Source organism: Vanacampus margaritifer, chromosome 9, assembly GCF_051991255.1.
Source record: "Vanacampus margaritifer isolate UIUO_Vmar chromosome 9, RoL_Vmar_1.0, whole genome shotgun sequence".
In the NCBI taxonomy this organism is placed as follows: Eukaryota; Metazoa; Chordata; class Actinopteri; order Syngnathiformes; family Syngnathidae; genus Vanacampus; species Vanacampus margaritifer.
Genome location: NC_135440.1, coordinates 2,078,324 through 2,096,294, shown reverse-complemented (window position 1 = coordinate 2,096,294; position 17,971 = coordinate 2,078,324). Strand labels below are relative to the sequence as shown.

The 17,971-nt window shown below is 37.1% G+C and overlaps 1 protein-coding gene across 1 annotated transcript in view; it reads left to right on the top strand.

The window, feature by feature from the left end:
- The first annotated feature begins 1,708 nt into the window (after positions 1–1,708).
- Positions 1,709–17,971, top strand: part of ddc (dopa decarboxylase) — an 82,373-nt gene continuing 66,110 nt past the window's right edge. The window contains exons 1-4 of the mRNA XM_077576412.1: positions 1,709–1,866; positions 4,810–5,018; positions 10,904–11,017; positions 11,103–11,222. Coding sequence (XP_077432538.1) covers positions 4,818–5,018; positions 10,904–11,017; positions 11,103–11,222 — 435 coding nt within the window. The 5' untranslated portion in view covers positions 1,709–1,866; positions 4,810–4,817. The remainder of the gene's footprint in view (positions 1,867–4,809; positions 5,019–10,903; positions 11,018–11,102; positions 11,223–17,971) is intronic.

Below are 17,971 nucleotides of genomic sequence, written 5' to 3'. Positions count from 1 at the left end.
GGGGAATTGCGTCGCCATGGTAACTCGGAATTAAAAAAAAAAAAAGTAATGCCGCAGCGAGTCAGATCGAGCCGCATCTTTTGAGACCTCATTTGTGCTGGTGCGTTCAACGGTACGGTCCGCATTTGGAAAGATGATATAATAAACCCGTTTTTCTAGGATAGTAATATGTGCCTGCTTTGCTTTGCAAAGAGCTACTGTTTTGCTGCGCAGCAGTCCCATAATAAATATTATTAACACCAACTCTCTATAGAGATTCTAAGCTTAATTTATTTCAGGAGTTCATAGCCTGTTTGGCATCTTGTATGATGTCAACAAGGAACAATGGAGTAGGAACAGAGTATGTCCATCTGGCAATGCAAGACAGCTGAACCATTCCAGAAATTATTCCAGCAACATCAATATAAAAAATGGCCATAGCAAAGACACACAAAACACAGGGAAACGTGGTCACGGCTTTCAATTGTGTCTCAATTGAGTCAACAGTGTTGCAAGTTTTTGCACTTTTTATAGCCATTATAACGTGGTCCGTTATAATTCAAGTCAGAATGTAAAGTAGAACTGTCAAAATTAATCGAGCAATCGATTATCAAATTCATCAACAACTATTTTAATAACCGAGTAACCGTTTGGAGCCATTTTTTAAATTTAAAATTGTCCAAATCCTCTGATTTCAGCTTATCAACAGTAATTGTTCACTGATTTCCACAGTGCCTCATGAAAGAAGACTGATTATCTTCTGTGTTTAATCAAAATAAGACATTTGCAAATATCTGTTTTTACTTTGCAAAACAATGACCGAACTGGTAACACAGTACAACATCAATCCCCCCCCTTTTTTTTTTTAAATCACTATATGAATATGAAGTATGAATTAACCACCAATCACTGGTTAATAAGCAGTATCAGGGGAAAAATGTTTTTGTAAAACACTTAAATGCAAAGTTAAAATCAATCCGATTAATCAATTGAATAATCGATAGATTAATCTATTCTGAAAATATTCAATAGTGACAGCACTAATGTAAAGCAATGGGGAGGAAAGTTGCGCAAAACACACTTATAATACAATTTTCATTGGAACCGACAGAATCTTCCAAACTCATGTCCTACTCCATTGAAGCACAGCAGCGCCCCCAGAAAAAATGTTTCTGCAAACTTCAGAAACGTTTAAGTCAATCTTGCTGCTGTTGTCATGTGTACATCATTAATGAAAATTAGTAAGCCCCAGAAAACACAGTGCAAGCCCAAACCATGACAGATTAATGTTTGGGCTCTTGAATAGATCCTTCTCAAAGCTTTAGCCTACCCCTCACATAAAGGTTAACTGTTAACTGGTTAAGTATAAAAATCGCCCATAACAATAGTTCACAATAGTTCAATGAATGCCCTTTAAAGAGTAAAACGCTGAAACATAATTTTCATATCCTGTTGTTAAACATATAAAAGAACCATAAAATGTCATCATTATCTGCAGATGACATTGTTTTATTTAACTGTTTTTTAAATCTGTTTGTTGCATTTAACTGCTGTTTGCTAAGAATGCATGGTTGAATGTGCACTAAAGGATGTCTGTTAAAGGTCAACTATGACGCAGCGTTCAGGATCTGCTTGTGATTCTGTTTTTTCTTTTTTTTCTTTTTTTACATGGGAGCCCTTCACCTATTGGCTAGCCTACTGCGGGTTGGTGAGGTGGGAGTGGATAGTGGCGAGATAAAAGAAGAGAATGTGTCTTGCCCTGTATACACCCACACAGCTACTTGTAAACACACTCAAGGCAAGCTATACATTTGTCTGGTTTTGAGCAACAAAAGGCGAGGAAGAGAAACACGACATACCATTTTTCTTGCTTTTGGTGCTGGAAATGTGAGTACACATACACACGCAATACACGCGCGCACACACACACACACACACACACACACACACACACACACACACATCTAAAGGCACGCAAACACAAACACACGCGCACACATACACTTGTAATCCTATTTCAGATTAGTGTAAGGATAATGATGGCCTCTGAAGTGGAGAAAGGGTGAAGTACACTTGTTGCACAATAAAGCATTAGTCTAGAGCAAGGGCTATTATTCATTTGCATGCTTTTAAAATGGTAGAATAATATGGACAAATTATGTATTTTTACACCCCTTTGTATTGTGGTTCCTATCCCTAATGTACAGTTGCATGTATAAATATTTTGTTTAATTTTTTTTTATGGTAATGAAATAGGCATAGTAGGCAGGTTATGGACACATGAATGAACCCTGTAATTATAGCTAAGGTGAGAAGTGTGACAAAAAAAAGAAGTTATTTTCCAAGATGCACATCCTGTACAGACAGATTGTCTCCTTATATTCAATTTTTTTCTCAGTTGCTTTGGTTCTCAGATCAGAATAGAATTTTTCAAAACTACGTGTTGAGTTTTCACATTATTGTGTCACTTGTGCACATTAAAAAAAGTTTGTTCAAAAAATGCTTTCCACATTCATGCAAAGAATTGTGGGAATACTAACGCATTAGACATTAACTTTTTTCTCAATATTAATAATTTTTTTCTTATTACACTTGATTACTCAAAACAATTACATACAATGTCACAGACACTTCCATATCCAGAGTAGCGCACTTGTTAATGCAAATGACTGGCATGTCGAAGGTCAGGGTTTGATTCCCACTTGGAACACATTTTTTTCTCATTTCTGAACCAATTTAATCCAATAATTTAACATCTATTTTACTAAATGTCTTTTGACATTAAGTGTTTTTCTATATTAATAAATATAAAAAGGAGTGTGTAGTTTCATTCTTTTGGCCACAGGTGGCAGTAGCAATTCAAAATTCTATTTTCTGAGTTCAGCAGCTTAAATACCCATTTTTTTCCAATGTAATTTAACATTATTGTTATAATAAAGCATCCCACATGCATTCTAATATTAGCATTCAGCTATTAGCATTCAGCTATTCAGAATTCCCACGTAGTTTCTGCAGAAATTGCACTTTGTCTAGTTACGTACAATTCTCTACTGTTTCTGATGTTAACAATTACTTATGTCATGTTGATCAAATTTCATCATAATGGATCTGTTTAATTCACCTAGAAGAGAGGATTTGAAATGCACATTTTTATAGTTGAACACAAAGCTGATACAGTTGCAGGTAAGACTTTCTCTGTTGTATGAATGGCTACAGACGGATACACACAGGTTGGTTTTACCTTTTGCCATCCAATTGAAGAACAGTTATATGCCACTGGCATACATTGAATAATAATAACTTAAATGATAATACAATAATAATAATAATTAGCTGTGAATAATATACACTTTCACTTTGAAATCCAAGACATATTTGATTTTTTTTTTTAAAGTCATTGCATATTGAATTGAATCATACCGTTTGGTATGCAGTGACTTTTGGAAAAATCAATTATGTCTTGGAGTTAAAAGTGAAAGTCTATATAATATAGACTTTCACTTTTAACTCACAGCTAATTATTTTTATTATTAATATTATCACTATTATTATTGCTATTGTATTAACATTTAAATTATATATATATATATATATATATATATATATATATATATATATATATATATATATATATATATATATATATATATATATCAACAAATAAAAATACTCTGCTCTCACATTTATCTATTTCATGCTGCAGACGCTCTCTCAGGTTGAAATGTGATTCAAATGAGGCTTGGCTTCAATGGTTGAGTGAGCGGGTCGGCAAACAAGGAAGTCTCGCCGGCTTTTATGGAGAGCTCCAGCAATGGACAACTCTCTTGTCCACTGTCACTACGACCTGTTGTCGAGAAACACAAGACGCAAGTTGTGGTGACAGTGGACAAGTCGTCCATTGCTGGAACTCTCCATGCAAGCCGGCAAGACTTCCTTGTTTGCCGACCCGCTCACTCTAGGCAATTTGCAACAGTGGAGCCCAACCCAAGACACACTTTGGACCGCCCCCTCATTTGGAAAACATTTCATCCTGACAGAGTGTCTGCAGCATGAAATAAATAAATGTGATTGCAGAGCGTTTTTATTGATTGATTGATTATTTAATTATATGTATATATTTATTTCAACATTTATTTTGAGATTTATTTTTAGGAATCTCGTTTTTTTATTTTTACTTTTTTATTGTTTTATTTATTTATGGATATAACAACTGATATCTCCGTGCACTGATGAAATCCTAACCCTCGTGAGGAAATTCACACACACGTGAAACACAGTCACAGTAAAGGTTAGTGTCAACATTTTGCTATGGCAAACATAACATTTAATAGTTCATTGTTCTGTTTAAAAGAAGACACTAAGGTTGTTGTTTTTCTTCTTTGTTATCTTTTGTGGGATCTTCTGAAGAATTCCACATTACAGAACTGGGATATGGTCATCTGTGGAGGAGCTTTAGGAGATTCCGACAAAAAATTTATTTAAAAAAAAGTTATTTTGTCTTCAATAAGGTTGCAAAAATTACCAACCGGACGATGTTCACTACACTAGAGAGCTGTGTTATTGTGCAAAACTGTAAGACTGTTTGGCCAAATCTTATAGTTTTAAGTGTAATTTCTGTTTCAAGAAAAAAGCCAAACCAACAGAGAAAAATTGTAATACAGCGCTTGTGCAGGTGTAACCTAATATTGTGACCAATTTGTACTAAACAACAAACTTAGTGATTAGAAAATGTATTAAAAGTAAGTACTACTGCTTTAAAAAATGCAGTGGATACTTCATATATTACAATGAAAAATGCTTTCGTAATTTTCTGCTGTCTTCGTCAAACAGTTCACACTATGAATGCAGCGGAGTTCCGACGTCGAGGAAAGGAGATGGTCGACTTTGTAGCCGACTATTTGGAGAATCTGGAGCAGCGACCAGTCTATCCAGATGTAGAGCCAGGTTATTTACAATCCTTAATCCCCACTGAGGCCCCACTGGAACCAGAGAACTATGAGGAGATAATGAAGGATGTGGAACGAGTCATAATGCCTGGGGTAACGTTTTCCCCTATTATTCTCTTTTGTTGATGCATTATACAGTACTGTATAGTAATGTGTAGTTTGTTTTATGTTCCTACAGAATACAGTAGGGCTGGACGATTATGAGAAAATAATAATTTTCACTATTAATAAAACGATTATTCATTTATTGATGATGTGATCGTAGCCTTCGGCCCATTCATCCCTTCACGTTGAACACTTTATTCTTGAACACTATTCTTTTTGTCAAATATTGTTATGCAGGCAGGGGTGAAAGTGTGCCGGAACGGTCTGGAACGCCATTCCGGGAAATAATTCTGGACCAGGACCATCCGAAATGGTGCTTTTGGTCCGAAAATATGATGGCAACTTCAAAATCCCATGTTAAATAACCTGCCAGGCTGCCACACAAGAAGAAAACAATCTACTAACATCAGATTTACATTCACAACAAGTCACCAAAAGCAGGGGGCGTGATTATATATAGACAATTTAGCGCGGACAGGTTAGTGTGTGGGGCGGCGCCAAAGAAACGTTTGGAGCAGTGGGGGGACATGGTGCGGCGAAAATACGTATATTCACCAAAGTTGACAAATGTGAACCTTCTTCAAATTTGGCCTGATGGGTTGAAATATGTGCCACATCGGCTTCGGGGATGGACTACGTCACACACAGCGTCCTATCTGTTGTCACCTGGGTAAGCAGCCACAAAATAATCGAATCGACAATAAACTTTTGGCTAGTCATCCAGCCTTAGAATAAAATAGTATAGTGGAACGCTATTTACGGGGGATAGGGACCGGGGCTGGCCGGTATGTAGCTTACATTATTTTATGTTTTTAAGAAAAAATGCTTTATTTCCGTGACCCCAGCCAACTAGCCGGACTACTTTCATCTCGACCAAAACCGGACCAGATCTCGGTTCACAGGACGCTGTCAGCGGCAAGTCAGTGCTGATTACACACCACTGTAGGTGAGGATGCCATACAGATTCATGTCCAAAAATCTGAACTATCCTTTTAATGACAGCGGACGATGGTCTAAGCTCCATATATCCAGTGGTGAAGCTAACAGCGTTAGCTTTTGCCACTTAGGCCGCTATACACCTTCGAACCTCAACCTTCGAACCGAAATATCAGAAAGGTGTTTACCAGCGAAAAATTGCAAAAAGGTTGAAGTAATCATCATCTACAGTGCATTACATCATCAAAAGATTCAGAGAATCTGGAACAATCTCTGTGTGTAAGGGTCAAGGCCAAAAAATCATACTGGATGCCCATGATCTTCGGGTACTTAACCGGCACTGCACCGCAAACAGGAATGCTTATGGTAATGGAAATCACAGAAAGGGCACAGCAATACTTACACAATCCACCGTGCCAGCCGCCGTTGCCAGATTAAACTCTACAGTACAAAGAAGAAGCAGACCAAGAAGCGCAGGCATTTCTCTGGGCCAGGGGTTATTTAAAATGGAGTGTGGCAAAGTAGAAATCTGTTTTGTGGTCAGACGAATCACGATTAGAAGTTCTTTGTGGAAACCTGGGGCGCTATATCATACTGACTAAAGAGGACAAGGACAAACCAAGTTGTTATTAGCACTCAGTTTATAAGCCTGCATCTGTGATTGTATAGGGTTGCATGAGTGCGTGTGGCATGGGCAGCTTCCACATCTGAAAAGGCATTGCCAACGCAGAAAGGTATATTCAGATTTGAGAACAACATATGCTCCCATCCAGGCATCATCACTTTCAGAGAAGATCTTGCATTTCTCAACACGATAATGCCAGACCACATGCAGCACCAATTACAACATCGGCTGCGTAGGAAAAGGATCCAGGTATTGAAATGGGCAGCCTGCAGTGTACTGCTTTCACTTATAGAGCACATTTGGCGCATCATAAAGGGGAAGGTGCGACAAAGAAAGCCCAAGACAGTTGAACAGTTAGAGAGACGCGTGTTAGACACGAATGGGACAGCATTCCTATTTCTAAACTTGAGAAACTTGTCTCCTCGATCTCCAGACGTTTGCAGACTGTTGTAAGAAGAAGAGGGGATGCCTCACAGTGGTGATAATGGCCTTGTCCCAACTTTTTTTTTTAATATTTGTTGACACCATGGAATTAAAAATCAACATAGTTTTCCTTTATAATGATACATTTTCTAAGTTTAAACTTTTGACCTGTTTTCTATGTTCTATTCTGAATAAGATATTAAAATTTGGCACTTCCACATAATTGCATTCAGTTTTTATTCACAATTTGTATAGTGTCCCAACTTTTTGGGAATTGGGTTTGTAATAAATTCTTAGGTATAAGTATACAGACTCCTCTTTGTCTACTGTTATAAGAAACAGAGTACACTTGACTGAAATTTCTGTCAGTAAATCATTTTTCTTCAGATTTTTGTAGGGTGGTTTCTTGTAGGAGACAAATGTCTGCTTTTAATTTTAAGAGATGGTCTATTTTTTTTAAATTATTTTTGCCTGTGAGCGAGCGCCACACACATTCCAGGAAACCAGAAATAATTTATGCATACAGACAATATAAGCTCAGTCCTGTGTGTATATCTGTGTAAATCGCTTGTTTAGGATGGAATCAGAGTGGTTAGGTGGTTTATGTGATTTGTGTGAATGAAGAGGTGACGTGTAAGTAAATATGAAAAAACGGGGAGGGAGGTGGATGTGAAGGAAATTGGTGGGGGATTAAACATGTGACAATACACCAGTAAATGGTAATCTAAGCGAGAGCCTTTTGTTTAAATATATTTTAGATATAGTTATGTATTAATATTATAATTGTAATATAACCTATACATAATAAGTATTAATATTTTAGGTTTTATAACCAAATAAATGTGTATACATCTAATAATCAAACAAAGTTCAGTTCCACCAATGCCAATAAGAACAGCCAGGGAGTGGAGCTGTAGTTCCGGAATAGTTGGACACTCGATGTATAGCTTATCAGCGACCATTGTAGTCCGTTTGCCGTCCTGCCTTTTCCGTCTCATTATGGGAAACAGTACCTTTCGCCGCTCATTAATCTCTATCGGGATTTGGTCATTCATCCCGAAAGAGGTCCCTTTGAGCTTTACTTTTAACCAATTCTTTCTGTTTAAAATGATCCAACTTATACTATTATAGGATGGGGCTTGTTGCCCCTACGAGCTCCGAGCCGATGTACACGGTGAAGAGAGATATTATTTACTGTCTGAGGAATTTGAGGAATTTTTAACGATTTTGTCAGAGGTGTTCTCGGATATGCCTGAGAATATTAAATTCTCCCACATGCTACGGGATTGGACATCCAGAAACGTTTCTTTTAAAGTTTTATTCTCCTTTTTAATCGTCTCCAACTCGGCTGAAACAGCCGTGAGCGAAGAACGTAACTTGGCATCATCTCGTTGGATGTCACTTGCCTGTTTGCCGACGAATTCCAAACTCACCTTTAATTCCTACACGTCCTCACGGATGAGGCAGAGGACATCTATTTTTTTGTTTATGGAGTCCAGCACACACTGACCGAGACGTCCGTAGTAGCTGGATCATTCGTGTCCTTCGCTGAGTCATTTTTTTCTCTTCTTGGAAGTTTTCTCGTTGGTAGGATCTTCTATCGCGCAGCTGTAAAAGTATCCTTCGATGAAATGTTCGAGGTCCTCCATGCTGAGTGGTATTCCAAATCTGCCGTATGGAAAGAGAAAAGCCAAGTTACACGGTGGTTAAATTTGGATTTGGTTTAGCAAAATGGAGCTAGTTCTATCTTAGCAGCAGGGCGCCGCCATGTTGGGTATTCCCAGTCTCGCTGCAGGTCTCGCGATAGTCACAGCATCTCGCGCAGAGGTTCTTCACAAATTTCCAATTTACATCAATTATACTTGGTATAATTAGTACCAGATTCCTACCTGCCATTACCATAAAGTCTTTATTAACTGCACAAGAATTGTTCAAGTAACTTTTCACATGTCGTACAAGTATGTGTTTACAATAAATGAGGAGAGAAGTGGTCAGTGTTGCCAACTTGGCAACTTTCTCACTAAATAGCCTCTTGGCGTCTTTTTTGGTCAAAAACGACTAGCGACAAATCTAATGACTTTTTTATGGTGTTCTTTTTTACTCCCTTTTTTGCCTCTCCCACAATAGTTGGGTTTCCATCTACCCATTTTAATGAAAATTTTCAAGAAATGCGAAAATAAAACTGAACGGATATATATGCAATATTTGCAAAAGAAGAACAGATGGAAACGGGCATAAGTTGCATGTCCATTTTGCGCATTTTCAGTAAATTTGCTTAAAGAATTCTAAACAATTAGATGGACACCTGACTAGTGTTATTCTTCTCTCTTCGTCTTTTACTATTACACGCAAATTGCCAATACTGCAAATTAGGCAACAATGTCATTTAGCAACCTCTATCGACTTTAAGGACCACCAATAGCTACTTTTTCACTGGAACGGCTAATAAATTTGCTCTATACTGTAATTGAAGTTGGGGTGATGTAGACATGTAGAATTTAAACAGTATTTATTCTCATTTTGCGCACCAGCCCCCTCATTTCATAATAAATGTAATTTTTCTTGTCATCTTCATATACAGTATTCGATAACAAAGGCTGGCACAAACACCAGCTCACAACAGTAGAGCACTATCCAGTTCTACTGATGTATGCTGAAAGCTCACGCCAACAACTCAATTATATATTTTTAAAAATGTTATTCCATATTTTTTCACCCAAATTTTGGTCTTACTCCAAATTGTACATTGTTTGAGATTTGTGTGTACTTCAAGGTACGATACACCCTCTTGTTTCATAGAATCTGTGAGCCTCAATTTTCCAAATAATTGACATGATAGTCATAAATTGTTTCTTTAAAAAATATATATTTATTTAAGAATTTCCCCTATACAATAGAACAAAAACAAAAAGAAAGAAAGAAACAAACAAAAACTAAATGAAAACAAAAAGCATAAAAAACACACAAAAAAACAACAGGTGGATTGTCATATTCAAAAATTTGCACACAAAGTGAAAAAAATTAATAAATTAATGTAGACAAATGTATACAGACAGCGGCAGAGTTTATAACACTAGTGACTAGTTAATGAAATATTTGGTGGTTCATAATTAGCAATCGAGTAGTGTCAAAAAGGGTTCCCACACTTTTACAAATTTATCCCTTAAATAATTTTTAGCAAAACGAATCCGCTCCAGCCTTGCATACTGTGTCATTTCATTTAGCCATCTACAGTATTAAAGCATGGGGCTTGTGGAGTTTTCCAATTTAATAATATTAATTTCTTGGCTACAACCATACCAATCTTGAGAACCTGCTTTTGGTGAAAGGGGAGGGTCTTGGTCAAGTCAGAACAACCAAATATTGCCAGTTTACAATCCGACTGAACCAGTATTTTACATTGTTTAGAAAACCATTTAAATATTTCAGACCAGAAAATATTCAGCAAAGCCAAAACAAATGTGCAAGTGAGCCTTCAGCAGTACCACATCTATGACACAAAGGAGACACACATTGAAATATTTTACTTAGTCTGGTTTCGGAGTAATGAATGATGTACCTGAAGCCAATATGGATTCAAATTTCACCCATAGTGGGTAAATATGACTTTGGTCTTCCATATTGGAATTTGACTGCCAAAAAGTAAGGGCCCTCAAATTAGCGGTGTTTAAGTATGGGACGACCTAAACCACTTTCCTTTTTATCTTTTTGTAAATTAATTTTGGAAATATGAGGAGAATAAATGAATTAATAACATAATCTAACTGTATAAAATATGTAGATGGCAAATATATAGGAATGTTTTGAAACAGATATAGAAACCTAGGGAGTATAACCATTTTTATAGCATTAATACGACGTATCAAGATATTGTTTCTTTTAATTTCAGATAACCCACTGGCAGAGTCCATACTTCTATGCATACTTCCCTGCAGCTTCCTCTTACCCAGCAATGTTGGCGGATATGCTCTGTGGAGCCATTGGATGCATTGGATTCTCTTGGGTAAAAAAAAACTTAATATTGCTGCCCCTGAGACTCATCTTTTATTCGCAGTGTTGAACACTTTTATGTCTGTTTGCATGTTCAGGCTGCCAGCCCAGCTTGCACAGAGCTGGAGACGGTGATGTTAGACTGGTTAGCGAAGATGCTGCAGCTGCCAGCATCTTTCATAGCTGGAACTCATGGTCATGGAGGAGGTGTCATCCAGGTAAATTTTGAAACCTATGTGACTTTATTTAACAATATTACTCCAGTTTTGCCACTACAGTACAGTATTACATCAAGCCTAAATTTATTGAATTCCAACAGGGTTTAGAATTTGTGGATGAGAGGCAGGGGCGTGCAAACACTAGAAACACAGGCTGTTTTCTGTGGATGAGTAGTGGGGGTGGAGGGTCGGTGCGGGGGGCAGTTGGGCGTTGCCCACCCTTTCCACGCCTCTGATGTGGGGCAATGGATTTTGTTACTTTCTTTCAAAGAACATACCACTTATAACAAATTTTCCAGTATTCGGTTAGGCATTGAAAGAACAAAGAATAAAAATGCAAATATCTCTGGCATCTTATTCTCTGAATTAAAAAAAAAAAGATTAAATCCCCTATCCCACCGAACTGCGGAACATTGCCGAACGCTGTGAATGTTGAATTTGCACAATATGAGGTTGTCGTTTTCGTGTTTGCAATGTAAAAGCGACATTTGAGACAATGCGCGAAATAACCTAAAATTTTAGTCAAATTGACCCACACAACAGATTAAAATTATTATTTTTCGTTTCCTTTTTATTAGAAAATGTAATTATTGGACAATTTTTGTCCAATCAGTCATCAACGTGACGCATTTGCGTGCAAGCAACCCCTGTTCATTTTGGACTTATTTCCTGGTCTAATTTTGTGCTATAAAAATGGTACGGTGTCGTCAAGTATATTGCCATATAATTTAAATAGATTTTTCATATTCTTCCTTGGAGAAAGAAAGGGGGGGAAAGAGATTTGTAAAAGTGACTAGAGCGGAGTGCGACACAGACAATTATGCGCAACCAGTCTTTACGGTGGCATTATGAATGAAAACTTTGACTAATTGTCACCCAAATGTATGAGTACATGTGCAGACATATGTTAATCATAGTCTAAAAATATTAGAACAAAGTTCGCGATAATTTTGATAATATTTAAGATGAAAGCGCTGGCGCACATACTGTATAGGCCTGACAATAACAATAATAATAATGCATAACACTTTCGAATATTAGCAAAAATGTTGCGAGTTCTGTTCTAATATTTCAAGACTATGATTATCACATCTGCACATGTACTCATAAATGTTGGTGACAATCAGTCGTGTTTTTTTGGGGGGCGTTTTTCGTTTACATAAAGTGACGTAATATTTTGTGTCTGGCGGCCGGGAGTCATCACGGCGCGTGAATAATAATAATCCATCCATCCATTTTCTTAACCGCTTGTCCTCACAAAGGTGCTGGAGCCTATCCTAGCTGGCTTCGGGCAGTGGGCGGGGTACACCCTGAACTGGTTGCCAGCCAATCCAGGAATAATAATAATAATAATAATACTGTGAATTTAGTTATAATAGTTATTATCATGTATGCATAAATTTTGATGACAAGTCACGCTTTTCATTCAAAATGCCACCATAACGGACCAGTTGCTGCGTGTCACCTGTGACAGTTTTTTCTTTCTTTCTCAAAGTTAGAATATATGAAACCGTAGGAGTGCTTTATGTCAATACTTGATGATGCAATAGGCATTTTTATAGCACAATATAGACGAGGAAATAACTCCAAAATGAACAGAGCTGTGTTGCCTGCGCGAATCACGACACAGCGATGATGCGCTGCGCAAAAACGTCCAATATGACAGAGTACATGATATGTCATAATTTTGACCTTCTTTTTTTTCTCAGAGAGTCAGTTGCCATTTATATTTTAATGTTCATAGAGCCTATATGCCTGCGCGGCAACATATTGTTGCGTTTTGGAGGAATATCACCCTGCTTGACTGTCCGCTCTGCCTGTGGTGGGCTGCACATTGAGCACTAGTAAAACATGAAATACAAACTAGAAAATATGTTCAACTTCATGTCTCCAAACTAGCTTTCTGTTTTTGAAATATGATTTCAATGCGTGTCCTGTTCCAGGCAGAGCCGCAATTTTCCAAACAGAACGCACTTTGCCTCAACACAAGCGCTCTCTCACAGTAGTATATGGGCGTCAGAGTGAATTTATGAATGGGACCTCTTTGCCGACACATTTATGACAAATTACGATGAATTCTGACGGGATTACGAGCAAATGCGCATGTTGGCAAAACAATGGATAATGGCGACAACTGCGAGTAACGGCGAACACAAATGCGACATATTCCGACCAATTTTGAACGCTGTCGAACATTGCCGAAATGCTACTTTCGCAACGTTCCGCAACGTTTGCAACTCAGTGGGATAGGGACGTTGCCCACCCTTTGCACGCCTCTGATGTGGGGCAATGGATTATGTTACTTTCTTTCAAAGAACATACCACTTACAACTAATTTTCCAGTATTCGATTAGGCATTGTGTATAAAGAATAAATGTGCAAATATCTTTGGCATCTTATTCCCTGAATTATAAAAAAACAAAACTATTAAGTATCAACATAAGAGCATACTGTGGGCAACGCCATTATCCCGGTCACGTGATCGTGATGACGTAAGCGACAGCCACCTTCGTTCATTTGAATGGGAATTTGCTGACGTAATGGACAAGAAAAATTCCGTCTTCTATCACCAAATGTTGGGCCAATTCTGATCGGAGTAGCCCTCAGCACCTCAGGTTCCATAACCTTCCGTGTTGGGTGGCCTCTCCTAATGTGGGCTAAAGCAGGGAATCCTGTAATTCAGAAATTAGGATTTATGTTTACTTATTATTGTTTGTATTTAATAACTACATTAAATCTAGTTTATAAAATCATTATCAAATAACATTATAAAATGTGGTCATCAATTACATTTATTTATGTGTAAATAAGATGCCCAACAAGCCGGAATCAACTTGTTAGGAAAAAATATTTATCTTTACCAGATAAAAATGCACAAAGCGCCTCTCGCTGTTCAACATTTAACAAGGAAACAGTGAGTAATTTTGCGAGAACAGAATTCATTGCAGCGTCCATTCGTCTATGGGTGTATTCAGACCAGAAAAGTCGTTTAAGTCCGCCTGTTTGGTCCGGACCAAAAGCGGATTTTTTTTCACGTTTGGTGCGGTTCACTGTGCTTTTTTCAAGTGGACTATATTGCATAATCACGTCGACAATCTCTGCTCCCATTGGACAAAAATGACTTATCGGCCATACTTTAATCTTCACTTTTGGCTGAACCAGGGTTATTATAGGTTTGTATTTTTTTATTTTAGTTAGTTTTTATTTCGTTTTGAGTTTTGGTTTTTAAATTTAGTTAGTGTTAATTTGTTTTCAAGGTGGTTCTGTTAGTTTTTATTAGTGTTAGTTATTTCATGAATGCCTAGTTTCAGTATTAGTTTTCTTTTTCTTTTTTTTAATGTGTATTACTTGTGCGCAATATTTAAAAAAACACCATGGGAGCAACGACATCTGAATGTGCTTTTCTATTGGCTGCTACAAGATGACGTCACTTTTGTGTGACACACTTTCAAATGTCCTTATTCCGATTAATATATAAAATAAATCTATTTAAAATCACATTTAAAATCATTCCCAAAGGCTCATGCATTAAATTTATTACCAAAAACTAAAACGAAGGACATTTTTGCTATATTCATAGTTAGTTTTTATTTTTTAAAAAGCAGTTATGTTTTTATTTTATTTCGTTAACGAAATTGTTTTTTGTCCCCCATGGCTGTACAGCTTTTGAAGAAATGCTTCTTTGCTGTAGGGCGTAATTCCTCCTTTGATGTCCGCTGTGGGACACAGTAATTCCTTGTGGGTCTCTGTATTGTCATTAGTCAGGTTTCCATCCAATTGTTTTGAATTTTTTAAGTGAAGGCAATTGAACCCTTGGCTGAAACAATTAGGCAAGACAACCAAATAAAGGGATTTAAAGTGGGCCAAACAGTTCCCAAAATTGATCTCCTAGCGGATTACATTATTTTATATCTTAAAGACTCTGGCGACTCTCTTTCCATATTGCAAACTGTACTGAACATGTATGGTAATATTTCAGGTTATAAGGTAAATTTGGAGAAGATTGAAATCCTTCCACTGACGGACTTTGATTATTCTGTACTTAAAGGTACTACTCCATTCGGATGGCCTGCTCATGGTATGAAATATCTTGGAATAGTCGTAGACAGTAACCTAAAACATTTGTATAAATTAAATTATGTCCCGCTGCTTACGAAAATTGAGGAGGATCTACGTAGGTGGATGGGCCTGTCTCTGACTTTGATTGGAAGACTCAATTGCATAAAAATGAATGTGCAGCCACGGTTGCAGTATCTATTTCAATCTCTACCCATTCCATTACCACAATCTTTTTTCAAGATTTTGAATAGTCATGTCAGACAATTTATATGGCATTGCAAGGTACCCCGGATATCGTTGGCAAGACTGACCTGGGACTATGGTTTAGGGGGTCTCCGTCTTCCTAATTTCAGACACTACTATCTAGCGGCACATATGAGGTTAATACTATCCCTTTTCGAGGCCGATGGGTCCCCTTCTTGGGCACAGATTGGATAATGTCCCTTAAAGAAAAATTTTGGTTGTGATTTTGTTTATAAACACAATGTAAAATCTGTAAACATCACAACAGACAAACCAATACTAAGACAATTAATAAATATTTAGTATGAGGTTCACAAAAGTCTTGGATTGACAGTGGGACTGTCACCTAAAACTCCACTAAAACAAAACAAACTCATTCCTATGACTCTTGACAATAAAATTTTGGATATGTGGCACCAGAAGGGTATCAAGCATTTAGAGGATTGTTTTGAAGAGGGGAAATTCATGTCATTTGAACAATTGAAGAGTAGGTATGGCTTGTCCACCCAGACTTTTTTTCTGTTATCTCCAAATACGATCATTCTTGAGGACTAGCTGGGTCCTGATTTGATTTTACCTGCTATGAATAAGATTGAATAATTTCGTTATGAAGGGAACCAACTCAAGTTTATTTCGAGAATGTATCGTTTGTTGAAGACTGGGAGTCCAAAGCCAAGTTTACATAATAATAATCAGATCTCGGTTTTTGAATTGATGAGCATTTATGGGCGGATTTGTGCCAGAACAGCTTTTATATTATCATCAATGCCTGATATAGACTGACAAATTATAACTTTGTACACCAGTTGTATCTCACTCAGAAAAACTGCATTCTTTTAAATCTACTTTGTCAGACTTGTGTTTCAGATGTGGTATTGAGGTTGTCTCCTTTGTACATTGTACTTGGAATTGTGTCAAGGTGAGGCCCTTCTGGCATGATATTTGCTCCATTTTAACCAGGATTGTACAAATTACTGTTCCGCTGGACCCTGAAATATGTTTATTGGGGAATTTCAACTCAATTAGTCATTCTGTTAACAATGCACAATTTAAGTTTCTCAAGATTACTTTATGTGTAGCCAAAAAATGCATTGCGATAACATGGAAATCCGACTCCCCTCCTTTTCTTGATAGATGTTCTAGTAAAATGAACAGCTGTGTGCCCCTGGAAAAAAAATACTTATTGTCTAAGAAAACAATATGCAATGTTTTTTAATGTTTGGCAACCGTATTTAGACCATATTAGTGGGATAACTGCTTCAAATAACTGACATGTTGTCTCATATCATTGTCAAATGCTGATTTATTTATTTATTTTTGCTTTGGGGGTATTGTTTGTTGGGTTAAGGTTGTATGTTTATACCTTACCCGGATTGTTGTTTGTACAAATTGCTGAAAAATCTAAATAAAATATTCAAAAAAAATAAAAAAGAGACCAGAGAAAGGGTTAAAGGAAAGAAAGTTAAAGGTAAAGTACCACTGATTGTCAGATGAAACAAAGTAAAATCCAGCATTAACCAGACACCGCCTATCCCCCACAGGGTTACAAAATCAGAATCTTTTCACCAACCCCAGAAACCTCTAAATTCTATTGGCAGCTATGTTATTCTTTGTGTGTTTACAGCACACGATACGTTATAATGAATATGTGAAAAAATGGCAGATACTTAACTCTTTGGCTGCCAGACGTTTTCAGAAAAGGGATGCCGTGGGTGCCAGCCGATTTAAGCATTTTGACTGATCTTTCAAGGTCCACAATGTTGACATGTCAAATCAGTAAAATTACCGAATGAACAATACTGAGCTCTCCAGAAAAAAAACAACAACAAAAAAACAAAAAACAAAGTAGTCTAGGCCCAGGATATTGAAAATGTAAAGAAAGCAAGTCAGGTAGGTGTCATTCATTACTGTTGCTAGCTCTTTTGTCACTTCAGGGCCACCGTACCAGCCAGGCACTAATGCTTAACTCTTTGACTGCCAGATGTTTTCAGAAAAGGGATGCCGTCAGTGCCAGCCGATTTAAGCATTTTGACTGATCTTTCAAGGTCCACAGAAAATTTTGTGTTTTTGTACTATGGAAACACACATACTACCAAATGAAAGATTGAACTCTCATCTTTCATCAGAAAAAAAAGTTTGTTTCTACCTTATTCCGTTTTTCAGTAATCAACAACAGAAAATGGTTAGTTGCACCCAAATGCTCTGTTTTGAAACAAAATACGGAGAAATCAAGCTTTTTTTGAAACGATATTACTTCATGCACTCTAGTGAATTTGACACCTTTTTTTTCCCATGAATGATGCCACAAACGCCTAAACAGTGCTTTACTTCTGTAAAACACTACCACCAACAATGAAAAAGTGTTTTTTGATAGCAAAATATGTTTATTTACATTCAACAGTGTAACAATTTGATAAAACAATTTGGCAAACTATTTACAAATGTGT